Genomic DNA, 21,007 nt, shown 5'->3' on the forward strand with positions numbered 1-21,007 from the left:
CTTTGTAAAAACATTGGGCATCTCATTGATATATGTATATTACTCATTACGTGTATTTACTCACTTCAAAGTGTTTTACTCTTTGTTGTCAAAAACTGAGTTGGGATCTGGTCATTTCTGCCAATTTATTCATATAATCGGTGCTGGTGCTTACTGGCATAACCTTTATAAGTTTCAGCTTGTTTCTTTTAGTCTTGGGAAGGCACCTTAACAGAAGATGGGATTTCTTAGATGTGGCAGGTTGTTAAATATAACTTGTTGTGACCGTTTTTTTACCTCTTGAGGCCAGTGAAACTAGCATCACCAAGATCCTTATAATGTCAGAAAAAGAGAGCAGAAATGCTTAACCAGAGTCAAAAATCAGGTAACATCTTTCAAATATTTATACAAATCTGCATTAAATCTGCATTAAAACTGTGAACTATTTTTTCAATATTGAGTCAACAAGAATTTACAAAATGTATGTTTCTGAAAGGAGCTTTTTGAAATCTTGTGATGGCCGTTGGCAGTTTTGCCCCTTGGACTCGTGCTCATCAACCTGCCAGTTGCCAACTCCACTGACATGATGAAACGTGAAAGTGAAGAAGTCCATTTCTTCAGTGAATGAGCCATGAACAAAGGTAAACAGCTTGGTTGCTGCTGCACAATAATTGTGCAGGTTCATGAGCCTGTGAGCAAAGTTTCTTAAAGCTTTTATACCAACTTAGCTTTAAAGGTGCTAATTGGAGGATTTTGTCTCTTTTTCTCAGCAAGCAAACTGCCACCTGTTAGCTTAATTTGATCATCTACATCTCGGCAATTAAGTGAATACATTTTTAAAAAGACAGACTATTTCTTTGAATTTGAACTCTGTATTTTCACATCATTGAATGACTAATTGCTTTACTTTGCCTCCATTACTATTCATCATGGGGTGAAATTCATACTCCTCCCAAACACAGTCTTTTCTCCGGCAGAAAAAATACCCAAAAAAACAAGTGCCTTAATGTTGAGAATGTAACGAAACTGGTTGTATGGAAGAGACACAGTGGGATAAGGACCCGTAATAAGTTAAATTTGTGTTAGAAAAATGTATCTTTGAAGCAGAGCAGGGGGAGAGCACACTGTCTGTGAAAGAGACAAGATGGAGTCACAGCAAGGCAACACCCCACACCCTGGGAGTCTCCCAGCTGGTGTGACACCAGACCATCTGTGGGCCTGTTTATCCCAGTGAGCTGGGTTGGTCACGTGGAACTCAGTGTGTATGTGTGTGTGTATGTTTGTTTTGCATATTGTTTTCCACTTGGACTGCAAGGCTCAAAAGACTGCATTACATATTGAAAAGCAACCATTTGAGCAGCAGTAAGGGCTAAAATAGTTTCTCTGCTACAGGCCGACCCAGTAAATGAATGCATTGTTTGGAAAGTTAATACAAAAACCGACTGGATATGCACTTCTTTTTATTCCCCAACTATTGTACACTTAATTGAATACATACTTAAATCTTGGGATGCTGATAATAACTGCTAAAGTGTGTCATCTGACAGGGAAGCAGTGATGAAAGCAAAGACTGGAGTATCTCCACACACAGAAGCGCTGACATCACTCCCAACATGAAGTGAGAATGTTTTCGGTGGGACTGTGGCTTGCGAGGGTGGAATTGCACATAGCAAAAATCACTTCTCGGTCTAATCCTCTATCAGCCACTCCCCCCCTCCGAGCCCCGCAGAAATTAATTTGCCATGCCAGGGAATCTGAGCAATTTATTTGCCACAGCAATATGAAGTCAGATTTGGATTTCACTGCAGAAACGGAATTTATAAACAGACATATTCCTGCTGGCTGTGCTTTAACTTTATACAGGGCTCAATCACACACCGAGGGGAGGCATGACTGTCAACACTACATGATCATTCAGAAATATGTTGGAATTTGGTACTGATATGAGATACATGCACTTACATTTTCCAATGTGAAGCTATTATGTAATGTAGAAGTATTGGTTTTACCTTAAAAACAAGGTGACGACCTTATAAAGTACAACAGCCAGTGGTTCCTAACCTTTTCATCTGTGAGCAGAAACAATAAAAGAGCACCTTTCACATTTCACATCACATCATTCAGTCTTTTATTGTTCACACTTCAAGTGAAAAGTGATTAATCTCCCTGAGCAGTTTACATCGTTTCCATTTTTTGGATCCCAGAAATGTTTTCTCTTTGATTTGATCATCCCTTAAATTTAAACTCACAATGCCTTCATGGGTACCCCATCCCTAGTTTGGAAAACACTAAACTACCAAATACATTAATTGTTATTAAATTATATTGTTAATATCTTGACTAGCTTCAACATAACCATGTCTCTCAAAGATTGAATCATACCTGCTGACCATCCAATGTCATGTAGAAAGTCAGATAGTTGCTTATTCTGTTTTCATCTCAGGTAGTAGAAGGAAAAGCTCAAACCTCATGGATTAAGAGCAGATGTCAGGGAACAGATCTTTCTTACTGAACTTATACAAAGGCTTCATAAAGCGATATGGCTTTTCTTTCTTTAAGCACGTTAAGCACTTTTGAGTAGTCAGTCAGTACATTTACATAACACGAGAAAAAAAAACATACAGTCTGACTAAAACCGGACTTTCAAAATACATGTAAACAAGTTAATTCAACCAAAACTATACAAAATCGAGCTTCTCAAAGCCAGGTAGTGCGGTTTGGAGTCCTGCATGTACAGGAGTAATTTGACCTCTCATCTTGCTCTGCGCATGCTCTAAAGTTCCCGTCCAGTAGCCATAACAACAAAGAATAACCACAAGAGATGGTGTAAATCTTTATGTAAAAACAGTAAAGTCTAAGATCATATGAATACAACTGAATCCCAAATGAAGCTGCTCTCATTCACATTTTTATGTTCTTTTATCAGACAGCTAAACCCGCCAGAAAAGACTAAATGTCAACTAGTTGTGGCTTAAAGCATTTCCAGAATGCCACTCCTCTCTAAAAAAAAATCCTGATTTTATCAACTGATAAAATCACATTCGAGTAACTTAAAGACGTAACGCCTGTGCAGTGAATTCAGCTACACTGACATGTACAATAATCTCCCACAGAGAAAGTTAGAAGCAGCAGAAAGTCTGGAGCATTATTTCACACAGTGTCAGACATACTTTGCTCAATTAACCGATTTCCCTCTGATGCACGTAAACAGGAACAAAGAACAGTAGTCCAAGTCAAAGTGTGTCTTACCTGCAGTGGACCACAGTCAGAGCACTCTCACTTTGGAGTCAGTGTAGAATTATCACGGCCGAGCCCAGCTAGCAGCTGCAAAGAATGGAGCCACCAGAAGAGGGAATGCATGTCTCACAAGCCTCAATGGCCTCCGTGACATAAATTTAGTCGCATTCAACAGTTCAAAGTTCACCGGGTACCCCTGGCTGTCCGCGTGCAGCCTCAATGTTTGTAGCTGTGCACCTGAACCCGTCGACCAAGGATGCACTTGGAACAACATGGACCCTGGTTTTGAGGAGAGACTTCGCAGGAGAATCCGTTATCCAAACCTCTAAAATGTACTGTTGCTCAATTACATGCCTACGCAGTTTAAGCATCGCACAGCTGACTCAAAAGGCATGCATCTATAGAAAACCATGCAGTCAGGCTTACACAAACTGGGTCTACGCAACACACTTCATGTTGCAACTTTGGCCATGTTACACCATGCTGCAACATGTGCATTCTGCTTTCAAGAGTTAGGACGACAAAGTAGGTGTCTATACAAAAGTGAAGCCATGAAAAAGTCCACACTGTTGTGTTTGCTCAAACCACTATGAAATTGTTGAAATTTGAGGTTTTAATTGTGAAAAAGTCGCCCTGCTCTGAATATCTGTTAGCTTAGCTTCCCTGTCAGAATTTCTCCAAATGGAGAGTGCACTGACAGCTTCAAACAACCCCACATAAAATTAATTTTTTTTTTTTTTTAAATACCCTTTTAATGCATAGTTTGGAATGGAGTTTTCCAATGCACTGCTTCACACATTACTGAAAGTAAACGGATTATTTCCTGTAAAGCACAACAGACCCAATACAATTGAAATACTTGCATAACAGTGTTGGTCTCTTGATGAGGAACTTTAAGCACTGATAGTCATTCATGTGCAACTCAAACAGGTTCCTAAGGTGACAAGTTGCCTCTCTTTGCTCAGCTTTATGGCACCGGTTTACATAACTAATATTTGATAAAGAAGGAAACATTATATTCCTTCTACTTTGAAATCTTATTGAGTAGCCAGATCCTAAATATTTGACTTGAGGTACCCTTTCCTCGCTGACAGTAAAGTTATGAGTAATCATCATTATCCACCATACTGTAACATTTGCAGATATCCATCTCAAAATAAACAGGCTAAATGAGGATGTATAGCTGCGGTGGTTCAATCTGGTACAGCAGATGAAAAATGGCTCTCCACCCATCTCCACTGCCACTTAGCAACAAGTCGACTTCGTGTCCGAGCCCTGAACAGATCCAAAGTTTACAGTACACCAGCTCCAGGCTATACATTACCGCATAGATTACATTATCAATTTCAGCCTTAAATTAGCCTCCTGACACAGAAGGGCAACGCCCACCATGCAACCATCAGCGTTATCTGCCGGCGTACAGGATCTGCTGCTGGTTAAATATTAACCGTGAAGTCAGCATTTCAGAGCTAATAAATAAGTCCACTTCCAACAGATCATGTTCAACTGTACTTTATTTTATTAAAAAGACCAGGGTGCAAATATGAAATTAAAAAAAATAAAGACAAGCATATAATTTTTAAGCATTTAATACAAACTTAACAATATAAACTATTTCAGTCCCTCTTGACATGTAAGACACTGACTCAAAATACTTTGTTATACTGTATTTTTTTCTTTATCAAGTATTGCACAATGTAGGTACAAAATTAATATTCATACGATTACATTTTGTCCATAGTATAGCAAAATCTTTTTTTAAACCTCTTAACAGAAAATACAATTCATCTTTCTGAAAAAAAAGCAAATATTCCTACATTTGAATTCCACCACTAAGGTATACTCTGTACACAATCTTCAGAATATTTGATGTAGTTTGTTTTTTTTTTGCCGGTTTTTTCTCCTTTCAAAGATGGATTTATTTAACAATTATCTTTAAAAAAGAAAAAAGAAAAGCTGCTGCAGCCATCACAGATCACTGGAGTAGTAAAAAGATATAAATGCAACACCATGTCATAGAAACAATATATACTCTGATATCTTACAAACTCTGTACTAAATTAAATTATACAATTAGAAAAAGACCAAGTAACCCCACTTAGTAGTGCCAATTCATAAAAATCAACCTCGTCTTACCACCTGTAAAATACTGTAAGAGGCCAAAACTTGAAGCTTGTATTTTACGGTTTTTTGGAGTCATTTGTTAAAGTAAAAAATTTTGTGCTTGGTTGGCAAAAAGGAAAAAGAAAAACAAATGATGCATGTTGAATTGAAGTAACCAAGCTTGGATGTGTTTGTACAACAAGCTTTTAGTAGAAACAAACTCAAGGGGGCACAGTAAAAACACCCTTGGGCACATGCGCTTCACTGAGTCAATGCTAGATCCTTCAGTCCAGTTTCTAAGTGTGCGTTTTTGTTTTTCCTTCTCTTTGAGCCAACGTCATTCATAAATAGCATGTTGATAAGTTTAGTTAGCCATGACCGGCTGGAATTGCTGGTTAGAATACTGCATGTTGCTCAGACTGAAGTTGAGACCATCCATAAGGGACTTGTCGTTGAGGCTTCCGTAGGCTGCAAACATGTCAAAGGCATTGTTGTACTGCAGTGGGCCAAGCCCCAGGGAGCCCTCCCCGGGGAACACGGCTCCAGGGCTGGACTGGCCCTGGAGGCTGGGGAACACAAACTCCTTGGCGTTGGGGGACAGAGCTGAGGCCTTCTGCTGCTGCTGCTGACCCAGGCCCAGCCCGTACAGCGAGTGCATGGAGGTGGACATGGCTTTCTGCTTCAGTAGAGTGTTGACATTCAGACCCAGGTTATTGGTAGGGGAGGTGCGGGCCACCTTGCTGCTACTGCCATTGTTGCCGTTGTTGGCATTGTTACCGCGGCCACTGCTCTTCATCTTAGTGGAGCCGAATTTGGTGGCAGCGAAGGTGGCAGTAGTGAAGGTTAAGGGCTGGGTGGAGCGTGGCATGAAGGATGGGCTCACAGCAGCAGACTGCCCGAAAGGAGGGGAGGGGGAGCTGGACTCAGAGGAAGCGCCGATGGGGTCACTGATTGGCATGAAGACCTGGGCCTCGGGATTAAAGCTGTTCTTGATCTCCTTGTCCAACTCCGACCCGTTTTCATTGTTATCATCCACATACAACACCTTGACTGGTCCTTTCTCCCCAATCTGGTAGGAAACCTCAAATGGGTCAATCCACACGCTAAGGTCCTGAGGGAGATTATTCCGGACATCTTCAATGTCAAGCCCGCTCTCTTTGGCTGCCTGCTCCACCACAGGATCCACCTTCTCCCCTACATGGATGCACCTGAACCCTGAACCTTTGTATGGCTTATCCGGGTACCAATGGCCTTCATATTTTTTCTTCAGCTGTCTCTCGAGCTCTTCGCCAAAGATATTCACACGTCGTCTGGGGAGTTTGTTGTATAAATAGGAAATAATAAAGTTGAGTGCTACTTGAATTTCAAGCTGCATAGCTGCTTCAGTGACGAGGGGTTCCTTCTACCTACAGAGTCGCTGTTCTCCGAATAGCAAAAAACCTCCAAGGCAGCCGTGACCAGTGTGATGAGAAACCTTGAGTGCTTGTTGACAAAATTAATATCCTCCCTGAAGAGTTGGGTTCAAGATCCTGGAGTGGGGGAGGGGTAAATCAAACAAAAAGAAGAAAAAAAAAAGAAAAAAGGGGGAAGTGTTATTATTCAAACCCATTAAGCCGTTTTGGCCAATAAATGACAAGTGATTAATGACATATCTGCATCTACTCAAAAACTAACAGTGTAATCACTGCACCTCTGGGCTGTACAATAGCAACAGCTATAAATAAACAGTCCACTGACTCAGATGGTGTCAGCAGTGCGTGTTCCCCAGCGGGCTAGTGTGACAGATAAACGCTCCCAACCCTGACCTCTGCGAGGGCGGCGGATCTAATGGCAAGTGTCAATAGTCAGACTTGCGACTGCCTCATATTGACATGTTCAGACAAAATTCCTGGCTCACGAATCGAGGGAAAAATGTCTTTAAAAAAAAAAAAAAAAATTCAAAAGGCTATTCTAGTGCCTTCCCCGTGCGTCTGTTACAGCAACCAGAGCGGCACGTACTAGCTTGCGACGAGAATTGCAATTACATAATCATTCAAAGTCTAACCACGACCATAAAGACACTCTGTTCCTTACACGACGACGCCGTAAAAATAAGAGTATGCAAAAAACGACTTCAGCTCTCGCCATAACCCGCTTTTTCGGTGCTAGCATTTGTTGGCCAATTTAATGAAGGGTGGGAGCAGAATGTAGCAAGCTAGCCATCTAGACGCCAGATACTGTTAATGTTTAGCTCGACCAGCTGGTTATCAGTGCTGCTAGCACTGACAGCGAGTAAATTGACTAAAGGATACACACACCGAGAGCTAATTTTAAGATTACTTAAGTCACTGGCAACGGAAGAAAAAAGAAAAAAAGGCTTTTATCTGCACTGACAGGCACATTAATCTATAACAAGTTACGTAGCATTTTAATTAGCTAGGTGGATTACCAATTAAATACTGGACGATAAATCTTGTAGTTCTTCAGTGTCACCGTTGAAAAAGACTGAAAAACAGGAAAACAACCCACGACTACTTCAGTTTGATGACGTTACATTATTATTTACTTACATGGAAATTCACAGCAGGTCCTTCGTGCCCAGCCAGAGTCCACTCCACTTGTACAGCTCCAAATGTTGCTTTCTAGAGGTGACAGAAAATAATGTTGTTGTTGTTGTTGTTGTCCACGACGCTGCTGATCCAGGCGATTTCACGTCTGTGGGGTATTGTGTCCGAATTGTGGGTTTTGAAAATGACTCCCCACAGCCTGGGAGTTTTTACAACTCTGCCCTTTAAAACTTGGGTTGCTTTGTTTTTATAGTAGTCCTCCGCCACGGACACCGAGGAGGTGGTGATGCGGCTCACAGAGGTCAACACCCAGAAACGTGCCCTTATTGGCTAGGCGCGTCTACGTCACCAACTACCACCAAAGCTACAGCTGTGATTGGACTATTGTGTGCTCAATCAAAGGTAGGTTTCTATTTACGGTAGTGGTTTGCCTTTCATGTGTTTTCGACTACGTTGTTGGTGTGTATAGAGTTAGTGCTCAGTTGTGCGCCACACCAATGGCCAAACAAAAACTTTACTGAGATGAGAACAACTTCAGTAATCGGTATGATTGTAGTTATCAACTAGGGAAATGTCCTTAAATCAAACCAAATTTAGCCCCACTCTTTCCACTACAGGGTTAAACAGAGCAAGACGTCTTCCACTGCGGAGGGATACACCTGCTAGTGGTTGTGTTCCTTGCTCCTGCCAATGACATTTTGATGTTACAGGAGCCAGCTGTACGTGTGTTTCTAAATCTTCTGTGGTGTTCTGTGATACAGCACAATTTACAGCATTTTGTGAACACGTATCAAAATTGCAATCACTATAAACCTATTGCTGTTGACTTGTGACATTGTTAATTTTAGATCTGTGGATTGTAAAGTTGGATCCAGGCAGCTCTCCGGTGCCTAAAGGCTGCCTACTTGTTTTTAGCAGTTGTGCAGTACATGGAGTATAAGCTCTCCCCCATCAGACCCAAGGTGTTGGACGCCACAGCTTGTTCTCTTACCTAACATGGGCTCCCACTGCCCGTTTGCACAATAAACACAAAGCCACATGAATTATACAGATGTGAAGGAGGAGGCAGGAGAGGAGAGGAGGAGGAGAGAAGGCAGGCTGTCCTTTTGAAGGAGGAGGAGAGTGGAGACACAGTATCCCCAGACTCATAACCCCTCTCAATGTTGTATGCCATATTTGTGAATGTTAGATGTGAGCTGATTTATAGGAGAGCTGCCAGCTACTCACAGGCTCCCTAGAGGGAACAGCTGAGGAGTCAATATAATTTCAGAGGCGTATATGATTGATCTGAATCAATAATAATTCATTTAGATAGTCTGTTTTAAGACTTCTCCTCCTCACTAAAATGTGATTGCAGAGATGGAAACTGGACACATTCCTATTCCCTTTCTCTGCCCATTTCAAATTATCATAAAAACTGCACGATATTTTATTCCCTCTTGCAAACACCCAAACAGCTATGTACAGCCCACCATTAAGAATGAGAAAAATAAACAATGTATGAAATACAATCAGAGGCAGAGAATTAGAACTACCCCTCATTTCTTCATATATTGTCAGGAGAAAATGGTGCAGTGATTTATTGAAACGTGCAAACATAATTGGATATAAAGTATATCAAATAAAAACAGTAAACAAATTTGTACAATTTAAACAAGTTTGAAAGTGAATATCTGCTCTGAGCTCCTTTCTCCTCCAACACAGCCTGAACCCTCTCAGACGAGCTTTCTGTCCTTTCTTTAAGGAGTCTTCAGGAATAGTTCTCCAGGCTTCTTGAAGGACATCCCAAAGCTCTTCTTTGGATGTGGGCTGCCTTTTGTTCCGTTCTCTGCCAACATGATCCCACACTGCTTCAGTAATGTTGAGGTCAGGGTTCTGGGGAGGATTCATCCCTCCATATGACCTTTTTTAGTCCACTTCTTGTGTCCTTTGGCACAGCTCAGCCTTTTCTCCCTGTTTCCCTTCCTTAAGAACGGCTTCTTGACAGCCACCCTTCCATGGAGCCCATTTCTGATGAGGCTTCAGCATCTCTCAGGTCCTGTGTCAAGTGTTTTTCATGTTTTCTTTAGGATACGTCTTCTTTTGTCCTCCACTTGTCCACTTGTCCACTTGTTCTTCAAATTATTTTAAGGACACACTGCAGACCATGCTGAGATATGCCAACTTTTTATCCAAAAGCTCCTTGATAGTGCAAAAGTAATATTTTGTGTCTGTCAAACTGCGTTATCTAAAGAAAAGGGAACAAATGATGTCTCTTTGCACCAGGCTGCTAGTAACAAAGTGCCTAGAGATACAGTTTTAAAAAAAGTTCTTTGCTATGTTGTCTGTTATGTGTCGACACAACGCTGATTCATCCTTGAGGTAGTGGCCTTTCTTATTTTTAAATGATTCATAGGTCAGTTTTAAGTTGTTTAACAAAAAAGAGGCACATTCCTCTGAAAAAAATGAGTGAAAAAAGAGCCAAAGAAAAATTTGGAGAGACAGTCAGAAAGCCTGAAGAGCTGCTGCTCAGGACCACTGATCACCAAAAGAAAAGAAATGAAGGGTGGCTCAGGACTTGTGCACAGCACTCTAAGCTTTATGGAAGTCACTTTAAATTGCTTCAAATAAATAATGTATGTTTTAACGCATACAGTATGTGTTCAAGGCTTAAATCTGGTTTATCAGTGTTAAGAACCACATTCCCGTCCCATAAACAAAGTGCTCTAAAATGCAGTCAGATCATAGCTGGAGGGCTGCAGGATGCTGCAGGCACAATGGACAGTTCTTTCAGCCTCCAGATTGAATCTCAGCAGGGGTGAGAGATGAGTCCCCCACCAACGAGGAGCTTGTGTGATGGATGACCCAAGCACAAACTAAACACACCGTGGGGGCCTTGGAGACACACCAAGGCCACCAGAACAGGACAGGCTTTTCTTTTCCACTCAAAGCACAGGAAACGTGTGACTATGACCAAATGCTGAGACACCTTTCACTTTGCACCAGGTTGCATCCCTTCAGCAAGAAATATGCTTCACCAACGCTGTAAGAAATACCAAGCATGTTCACAATCATTAAGCTGTGTATACTCAGGAAGTAAGTGTTAGTTTTGGCAGTGAAGAGCTGGAATAACAGTTCTACAGTGTGCTTAACAATGACTTGTTTGTTTTTCTCCACCAGAGTATGGCTCTGATATATGGTGAAAGTTTCCTACTGATGTTAGTCTGTCTGTCTGGCTGGGACCTGGGGGTAAACACAGCTAATTAAGTGAGATGTTTTAACATGATTCATGCAAATTGTTTTTGTGAAGTCAGTCCACTTTGGCATTTTTCACCTCTCTCCTCACAAAGCTGCGAAATCCTTTTCTTTCCCTTCTGGTTTTGTAGCTGCGCGAAAGCTCTGTCAAATTCCCAGATGTGATTGGAGGATTTTAATACGTACTCAGGATGAAACGAAATCCGACGTCAGACATTATGTGCCACTCTTTGATTGTCCATCCATCCATATTCTATACGCGCTGAATCTGTCGGTGGGGTCGCGGGGGGGCTGGAGCCTATCCCAGCGGTCATCGGGCGAGAGGCGGGGTACACCCTGGACAGGGCGCCAGTCCATCACAGGGCCACACAGAGACAAACCAGACAAACAACCATACACTCCCTCCTAAGGACAACTTTAGAGACACCAATTAACCTAATATGCATGTTTTTGGAAAGTGGGAGGAAGCCGGATACACGAGGAGAACATGCAAACTCCACACAGAAGGGCCCCAGCTGGGAGTTGAACCTGGAACCCTCTCGCCTCTTTGATTGCTACCAAGAAATGACATTTTAAAAGAAACTGCCTTCTGCCACATTGAATTAAGAGAAGGGAAACAAAAGCCCCGTTCATGTCAACCTGCAGAGCTGCCTTCATTTCTTTTTGGTTATTTGTCAAACACAGAGAGAACTCGGATAGAATTATAAGACTCCTTTTTTCCACTAGACTTCAAAGCCCAAAAGGTGTTAAAGAAGATGACTTCACTCTCTGAAGTCCTACACGTTGACCTCTTTTGTGTCTTGAGTCCGGGAATTTCCACCTGGAGGAAAAAGCTGCGACTTTTTTCATTATCATTTTTTAATATCAGGTTATGGCAGCTCAGGTAACTCTTTTTTTTAAGGTGGTTGTGTCTTCCTAAGAAGATGAATAGGTGTAATTTACACACAGGACAAAAAATTAATAGGTTGCTATGACAATCTACTGGTTCCCAGCTTTCCTGCAGTTCTTTATTAAACCCTGTGCCCCTCTGAAGACAGATTCACTTAATCTCCGTTTTTTCATTCCAGTGTTACCTAACCTCTAGCAAAGTGCAGCACCATAAATCTGTATGTGTACTGTAAACACTAACAATAACCAGAGCATGGTTTGTTCTTGTTATCGGGGTGTAATCAATATATAACCCGTTAACAGTCTTTATTTTCCTTCAGCTATACAGAGTGTTACCTTTCACTGTCATCAGTTTCATTTTTCTTTTGCTTGCAGCAGGCAGAGTTTTGTAGTCATATTTTATACTACATTTAGCATACTGTCCATCTGAAAGAAAAAAGTTAGATACTATCTGATGAAAATAGCAAAGAATTGAGCAGCTAAAGAGCAACATCATTATATCCATTTTCTGTGCCTGCACCAATCAACCTAACATGAATGTTTTTGGACTGTGATAGAAAGCCACAGTGCCTGGAGAGAACAAGCCAACCTTATACAGAAACTGACATTTGCACCAGGAATCTTCTTGCTCTGAGGTAACAGAGCTAACCACCAAACAATGCAATTATAATAATGAGCAACATCATTTTCTCCTTAGTTGCAACTAAAACAGAGCAAAAAAAAAACCTTTTAAGGGACCCATAAGCTGTCATCTGAAGGCTTTTGTTTTCATTCTGATAATCAGATATTTATACATTTAGTCAGGACTGCTCGAAGCACAAACAGAAACCAGAAAAGTTCCTTTTCCAAGATCTTGTCCCTTGCAAACACATTCTGCATTGACAATTCATATGAAGGTATCTGTTTTTTAAGCTTTGCTGTAAAAGAGGAATCAGTCAGAGCTCAATGGAGGACTGTTTTCTTATTCCCACTCCCACCTGCTCCACTGGGTTTCTGAACATCATGTCTGGACATCATTTTATGCCTTCGTCCATCAGCCATGATGTATTAAATATGTTTGCTATAGACAGGTTTCTTGACTACAAATGTTAACTTTCCAATGCAATTCAGTCTGTGCCACAACTTGGACTGTATCGTGTAGACCCAATTGTTTATGTGAAAGTTACGCAGTGTAAAAATCTACTTAACTCAAACTCCTATGAGATTTATTTAGGTTTGACTTGTTTTAGATGGTGAAAAATGAGCTCTTGGTAGCGCTTAGCTAAGCACCCCTGTCAGTTTTCTTCAGATTCTCCAAACTGAGACCACTGTCTTCTACAGCTAAGACAAGTATGTCAAAATGAGCTAACACTAGCTATTCAAGTTACAGAAAGCAAGTAAAGCAGTAACAGCAAAACATAGGAGCGTATTAAAGTAAATGGTGATATGTTGTAATGCATATGAGTTCAGCTTTCATTGTTAAAGGACAATTGTCTCGTGTTTTCAAAGATACATGAACCTCACTTTAACGCTAGCCAGCAGGCTAAGACAAAAATAATGAAATTCAGTTCATCTATGTAGCGCCAATTCAAAACAAAAGTCTTCTGAAGGCACTTTAAAGAAAAAGTCAACAATTGTGATGCAAGTCTAAGCTGTAGCTGTAGCTCAGGAGGAAGAGCAGTCGCCCACCAATCGGAAGGTCGGTGGTTCGACTCCGAAGTGTCCTTGGGCAAGACACTGAACCTCACGTTGCCTACTGATAAATCCATCGGTGTGTGAATGATTAGAAAGTGCGTAGTGTGTATAGACGTAGACGTGCTGTATGAGTGTGTGTGAATGGGTGAATGTGGCATGTAGTGTTAGTAGCGCTTTGAGTGGTCAGCTAGACTAGAAAAGCGCTATACAAGTACAGTCCATTTACCATTTATCTTCAATTCCCTGTCCTCAGCATGCAGGTTGTTGCAGGACTTAAATATAATGGAAAAATTAGAACACTGGATGTGTTAAAGGGATAATTCGGAGTAAAATGCACTTTAGATCAATTTACGGGATGTTGGGAGTACATACGTTGAGTTGACATCAAAATCATGTCATTCGGATGTGTTTTGAGAATTTCGATTTGACCGTTTTTAGCCAAAAGTCGTTAGCCTGGAAGTGATGAGGGCATCGAGTATCGCCGCTACAAAACGCTTCATCACTTCCAGGCTAACGACTTTTGGCTAAAAACGGTCAAATCGAAATTCTCAAAACACATCCGAATGACATGATTTTGATGTCAACTCAACGTATGTACTCCCAACATCCCGTAAATTGATCTAAAGTGCATTTTACTCCGAATTATCCCTTTAAGAACACAAAGTGGCAAAATGGGGAACTTAAAGGTGCCATGGCATGAAAATAAATGGAGGCTTTTATATATTTTTATAGGCTTTAGTGGTCCCCTAATACTGTATCTGAGTTTTTTTCCTCAAAATTCTGCCTTGATGCAGAATTACAGCCAGTCCCAAAAATGAGCTTTCCTTAGGATCCCCAGAATGAGCTGTTTAGGGTCTGCAGCTTTAAATGCAAATTAGGAGGAGAAAGGTGGGGCAAAGATGCTAGCGACTAAAACTAGCGAAACCTGTTGAAATGAGCTTACTTTAACAATATGACGAACTAGTTAGTGAACAACTTTCCTAACACAGTCAAACATCAAGCAAGTGCTACACAAGACACAGCAAGACGACAAAAAAGGCGTGCGTGAAGGGGAAAGCCAAAAGGAGTGAGGATTTTGACATTCTCATCTGATTGCTCTGGTTTGCAAAGATGCACGTAGCGCGAGTCATTTCAATCAGGGGAAAGACAGATATCGTGCGTGCCATAACACCAACAGCAGGACGACTATCAAAACAACAAATAAGTACACAACACTCGCGTTACAGTAAATGAGGTGTCCACTCGCAACGACACAGACAGACTGACCGTTTTGACTCTGGAACCATGAATGAATCATTATCCTGATGACATGCACTGAATTTGCGGATTCATTCTTCTTCAGGAAGCTTGAAGTAGGGGGTTTTGGTCTAAAATGAGCGAGCTAACCATCTCATGGGCATGCAAACACCTCCAACAGCCCAGTTGGCACAGATAAGAGCTTGCTAACATGACACACGCATTCCTGATGCTATTAGCTGCATAGCTAACGATACAGACCCTTTCCTGTGGTAACAAACTATGTAACTATACTGTACATACAGGAAAGCAACACAATTATACGGCGTTAAATTACTTACTCTCGGGAATGAGATCCTTCCCCAAGTGGAGGAGTTCAAGTATCTCGGGGTCTTGTTCACGAGTGAGGGACGAATGGAGCAGGAGATTGACAGACGGATCGGTGCGGCGTCTGCAGTGATGCGGGCTCTGCACCGGCCCGTCGTGGTGAAGAAGGAGCTGAGCCAGAAGACGAAGCTCTCGATTTACCGGTCAATCTCTGTTCCTACCCTCACCTATGGTCACGAGCTGTGGGTAGTGACCGAAAGAACGAGATCGCGAATACAAGCGGCCAAAATGAGTTTCCTCCGCAGGGTGTCTGGGCTCTCCCTTGGGCTCGGTATTGGCCCAAGTTCTGGAAACATTCGTCGGTGAAATATTTGGCGCACACATACACAAATCTCTTTGGTTCTGTCGTCACTTTCCCAGAAAAAAACAAAATCTGTCCACTGGCTCTTTAGAGGTTCTGATGCAGGAGCTCTAAACAGATTTTTTACATCCATGTACAGAGCAATGAGCTGGCCAAAGAGCTGTGGGCGGGGAAAGGCAGTTTCGGCATAGCCATATATGGGCTCTGGGGAGAAACAACCTCGACGTCATATGAGGCGCTACGTCATAAGAGGCAGCTTTCTCGATCAGGCCATCTGCATGGTCACATTACCAAAGGCGGAGAATAATTTCCAGTGCATGGTTTAGGTCTATCGTCATTTTTAGCCACTGGGGGACCGCAGGCAGGCTAGAGGAACTCATATTAATGTTAAACAACCTTAAAAAGTGAAAACTTCATGCCATGGCTCCTTTAATATCAATCAGTTACTGGGTACTGACTTATAATTTTACAAGTTCCCTGCAGTATCTATCAGATGATCAGATTTCCTTGTGTCTCAAAATGTTCAAATAAAAAACGTTCCAAGTGTAACAGCATAATACTGAAAGCGTAATTATAAAAGTTTTAAATAAAGCTGTGGCGATCCTCTCTGCAGACACAAGGTTCCCCTCAGCAGGTGTGTGTAAACGACTTCTCCGTGCACATACTGTGTATCACTTAACAGTTAAATGAATGGGATTCTGAGTGGAACACAAGTTTTACTGCTTTATTATTGAAATGTGGAAAAGGAGGTGCTGCTCAATTAGTATTCTCAGTTGCTCTGCAGTGATGGCAATCTAAGATTATACTGCTCACTGGAGTTTATGGCTTCATGAACACATGAACAAGCACCTACGTTATTCTTCCCCTCAATATTAAAAAATCATAATATTAAAACCTTCAGCTGTGAAGATGAAAGTGTTCTGAAAGTAATTAATCTGCATTTTTATTCTGGAAAATCCTTCCAAGTTTAGAAAATGAGCTGTAGTACATTCAGCCTTCTTGGGTCTGTGGAGCGCGGAGCTCAGGCGCTACGTCCTGCCTCCTTTTGAGTTGTTTACTAATGCTGTGGAAGGCAGGGGGAGGTCAGTGGGCTCTTTTTCACACCAGTGCCAGGAATGTCATTATTATAAGCAGTGGTAATATTTGCCCCCCTCCTCTGCCCCATCTGACACACTAATACTTACATGCATGGATGAATATACACATTTCACTTTGAGCCTGCATCTGAACTGACTTAACATCTGTGAAAGAGGCTTAATGTAATGTTTTATGTGGAATTCTGAGCATATTCATATCATGTTGCGCCCAGCGGATTCCTATTTGAGCCAGGTTACAGTGTTTTAACCCCTGAAAGGGTTCAAATCAAACCATCTGGAGGGGAAGGAAGGTTACACAATAGGAGATCAGCTGTGCTCCTCCTATTTAAATACCATTCTGCTCTGCTATTTGGTTTCATGTCAGAGGATTAAGTTTAGCATGCCGGCTGCTGTGTCATGAATCAGACAGCAGAACAGAACAGAGTCGCATTAAGCTTAATAACACAGCCATGGCACCGAGACAAGATCACTCTGTGTTTCTGCTGCTGTCCTGGCTCACACCGTGCACTACATGGTAGAGCTGTGCCCTTGCAGTGAGATTGACTTTTTGAGAAATTCAATTACGCTCTGAAATGAACAGCCAGTGCTTGTGGAGAGAATGGTTTTCAAGCGAGAGCCATCCATTGCTGTAGGAATGTGCCACATATCCATGAATACTGAATGGACTGTGCTACAGTAGGCAGGCTGTCCCCGTCACTGTGATTTGTATTTTTACCCCCACCTCGCCTGCTCGTCTTCCATTTGGACTGTAACCTTCTCCCCCGCACCCGCTGTACACTCCTTAAAACAGATTTGTGTCTTCTCCTCTCATCTGTGGGGGTGAGATACTTCTCTGGGCAGGCATTGCAGCGGATGATGTCAGATTATGTGAACGTCATGCATCATCATGATAAGATATCGACAGAGACGTGTGCATGTACAAGCTTAAAGGCAACCTCAAAACATAGCTTTTTTCACATCAGTGTGTGCAGAGCCAGAATTTGAACAGATCCTCTATTGAGAAGCCTTCAATTCTGTTTGCCAGAAATGATGTCAATGTAGTCATGGCAACTATTCTTACACATTACCCCATGCTCTTCACACAGTTTGAATAGCACTCAAGTGCTATTTTTCTGACAAATGTCAGACCTCATCTCTTAAATGGCTTTTTTAAACTGTCGTGAGTTTAAAAAGCTGAGCAGGAAGAGCGTTGGACGAGCCACAGAGATGAATGTGACTGCTTTGATCTGCGTTCGTAAACAGCTGACCACAGTGAGATGGAATAATGAGGCTGAAATCATGATCATTCGCACAGAGAGAGGGTAATGATGAGTGCCACTCTCTCGTTCTTTAGATATACAGTATGTTTCACCAAGGAATTTTGTCCATACAATGAGTATTTATTGGCTTATTAAGAAAAGTAGCCAGACTTTTTGATGGGGTGTAAATGTGAGCAGTGCTGGAGTGTATTGTCCGGTGTATCTCCCCAGCACCTCCAGCGGCAGCAGCAGTCTGTGCTCTCTGGTTCAGAGAGCTGACACAGTGCTGCTGGAGTAACAAGAGAAGGTGGAGCAATATTTCGCTGATGGATGTCTTTTGATAGAAAACGCAGAAAGGTGATAGACTGGGAAAAAAAAGAGCCCAAGAACACAAAAAAGAGCCTTGGTGCAGAAAAACAAGTGTTTCGGGGGCCGCTGTACTGTGCACACCTGCATCAGCAGCTCAATGCTGTAATCTCCGGGGAGGGGAGAGGGAAAGTAATTGTGACATTGCTCTTTGGCTGGGAATTGCTACACAGTGCAAATCAGCCCAGTAATCAGAAAGCATTGGGGTGAATAGTCGACACAGTCAATTCAGTCAATTCAGTGAGTTCAGATGATGAATAGAAAGAGCAACGTTTAACTGCGACACCCCTGAATGATAAGAAGGGATCTCCTGAGAGGGTCTGCCTGTGACAGCCCTTCTACTTCTACTCATTGTTCAGCCTAGTCCCAGGCTTGTTATATAGACATTTACTAGGACTGATTTTGTTCAGACTGCGAACACATTGGGCAATGAGTCACACTAATCTGATGCATTGGTTCATGTAAATGAGCTACGAGCTGTTCCTTTTGTTATATTGCTTAAGAGCCAGTACACCCAATTCAGAAATATTTACCTACCATTGCAGATAGTTGTGGAGTTATTTGACTGGATTTTGAGAGGAAGTTTTTTGTTGAGTTAGATATAGTCCTTCCAAACTAAAAAGGTGAGAGTGTGTGGGCACAGAAAAAGGATGTTCACCTTGGCTGTACTGTGCTGGTGACAGAGATGGATACCACAAAACGAAAGGAGGACATAAAATGAAGCTATCTGCATCGGTGGCTGGTTGATATGACTTAAAAAGACAGCTAGCTGTTAGCTGTTAGCTGTTTCCCCTACTTCTAGCTGTGATGCTAAACTTGGCTAACCAGCTCCAGATTTGTATCCATAGGCTTCATATAAATTTGTAAGCACTGGTTTCAAAAGTTAAGCCAATGCAAAAATGCCTTAAAGTTCAGTGCCACTGATAGTTGTTAAGGCGCAGGTGCCAAAACTTTTCTAGCTCCAACAGACTCCCTCCCATTCAAAAAGCATCAACAACTCTCATGAAATACTGAGTCATACAATTTTCTAAACAGGTCATTATAGTGTCAGTGGCTATTTTAATTTATTCTGATCAGTGTGTTGGCGGTCCTCCTGAAAATGTTTCAGAAGTAAGCACATTTTATTTTACATTCAAGTTTGGTTTGGGGATTTGACTGGCTTTACTGACAGTTTACATGTCGCCATTCCGACATCCCACCATTCCGACATGGGCCTCACATTGTCAGAATGGCTACACTTAATTTTCTATGAAACGTCCCGCCATTCCGACACTTTTTTCCTCCCTTTGTCGGAATGGCAGTATGTTCTTTTTTTTATAAACATCCCGCCTTTCTGACACTTCCTTTGATCAAATCAAATCAAATCAAATCAAATTTATTTATATAGCACATTTCATGTACAAACAGTTCAAAGTGCTTTACATAAAATAAAAGCATTGCAGCAGGGAGTGTAAGAAGCATTAAAAATACATAAAAGAATATAAAGAGAAACAAATAAAATAATTTCAATTAATTTAAAAACAAGCAACAGTCTAGATAAGTTAAAAGATATTTCATGCATAGACACATGAGAACAGAAATGTCTTTAACCTGGATTTAAAAATGTCTCCATTTGGTGAAAGTTTAATCTCCACTGGCAGTTTGTTCCACTTGTTTGCAGCATAACAGCTAAATGCTGCTTCTCCATGTTTAGTCTGGACTCTGGACTGGACCAGCTTACCTGAGTCCTTGGATCTAAGAGCTCTGCTGGCTTTATATTCTCTGAACATATCACAGATGTATTTTGGGCCTAAACTGTTCTGGGATTTGTAAACCATCAGCAGGCTTTTAAAATCTATTCTGTGACTGACTGGAAGCCAGAGTAAAGATTTTAAAGCTGCTGTGATGTGTTCAGATCTCTTAGTCCGGGTTAAAACTCCAGCAGCAGCGTTCTGGATGAGCTGCAGATGTTTAATGCTCTTTTTGGGAAGTCCAGTTAAAAGAGCATTACAGTAATGGAGTCTACTGGAGATGAATGCATGGATGAGTTTCTCCTGGTCTTTTTGGGAGAGGAAACCTTTAATTCTGTTGACGTTTCTGAGATGGTAAAAAGCTGCCTTGGTGACAGCTTTGATGTGGCTGCTGAAAGTCAGATCTGAGTCTATCAACACTCCCAGGTTACCAACTTGGTCAGTGATTGTAAGGTCCCGAGTCTCAAGATATTTACCAACGCTGACCCTCTTCTCTTTGCTCCCAAACAGAATGATCTCAGTTTTGTCTTCATTTAATTGTAGAAAATTCTCTCTCATCCAGGTGTTTACTTGGATTAAAAATTTAAAAAGAAAAAAATTCAAATTTATTTAAATTCCTAAATTGTAACGAGTGAACATCCACTGAGGACCACTGGCAGTATGGTTGCAAAGCTGAAACTTAAAGGAATTGACGGAAGGGCACCACCAGGAGTGGAGCCTGCGGCTTATTTTGACTCAACACGGGAAATCCGTAGTTTTCTCTGGACCCCTGCCAAATCTGACCAGTGATGACATGTTTAGCCGCATGTCGTCCTACAATCGCTGGTTGTCTGGATGGTGTCCAGCAAACAACGTGGGCTACATAGATAATTGGCAATCTTTCTGGAGAAAACCTGGTCTGATGAGGAGAGACGGCATCCATCCCACTTTGGAAGGAGCAGCTCTCATTTCTAGAAATATGGATGAATTTATTTGCCACCCTAAAACATGA

General features: G+C 41.6%; 1 protein-coding gene across 1 annotated transcript; it reads right to left on the minus strand.

Moving 5' to 3' along the window:
• Positions 1-4,712: 4,712 nt before the first annotated feature.
• Positions 4,713-8,101, minus strand: tob1b (transducer of ERBB2, 1b). Its single transcript, XM_075457587.1, has 2 exons — positions 7,869-8,101; positions 4,713-6,848 (listed from the first exon to the last, which is right to left on the minus strand). Exon 2 carries the CDS (start codon positions 6,692-6,694, stop codon positions 5,684-5,686), a length of 1,011 nt encoding a protein of 336 aa, XP_075313702.1. The 5' UTR covers positions 6,695-6,848; positions 7,869-8,101; the 3' UTR covers positions 4,713-5,683.
• Between the last annotated feature and the right edge of the window lie 12,906 nt (positions 8,102-21,007).

This window comes from Odontesthes bonariensis, chromosome 23, assembly GCF_027942865.1.
Source record: "Odontesthes bonariensis isolate fOdoBon6 chromosome 23, fOdoBon6.hap1, whole genome shotgun sequence".
Taxonomy (NCBI): domain Eukaryota; kingdom Metazoa; phylum Chordata; class Actinopteri; order Atheriniformes; family Atherinopsidae; genus Odontesthes; species Odontesthes bonariensis.

Bases quoted from the DNA above. Each gene is read 5' to 3' on its own strand.
- tob1b (XM_075457587.1), bottom strand. From the start codon at position 6,694: ATGCAGCTTGAAATTCAAGTAGCACTCAACTTTATTATTTCCTATTTA.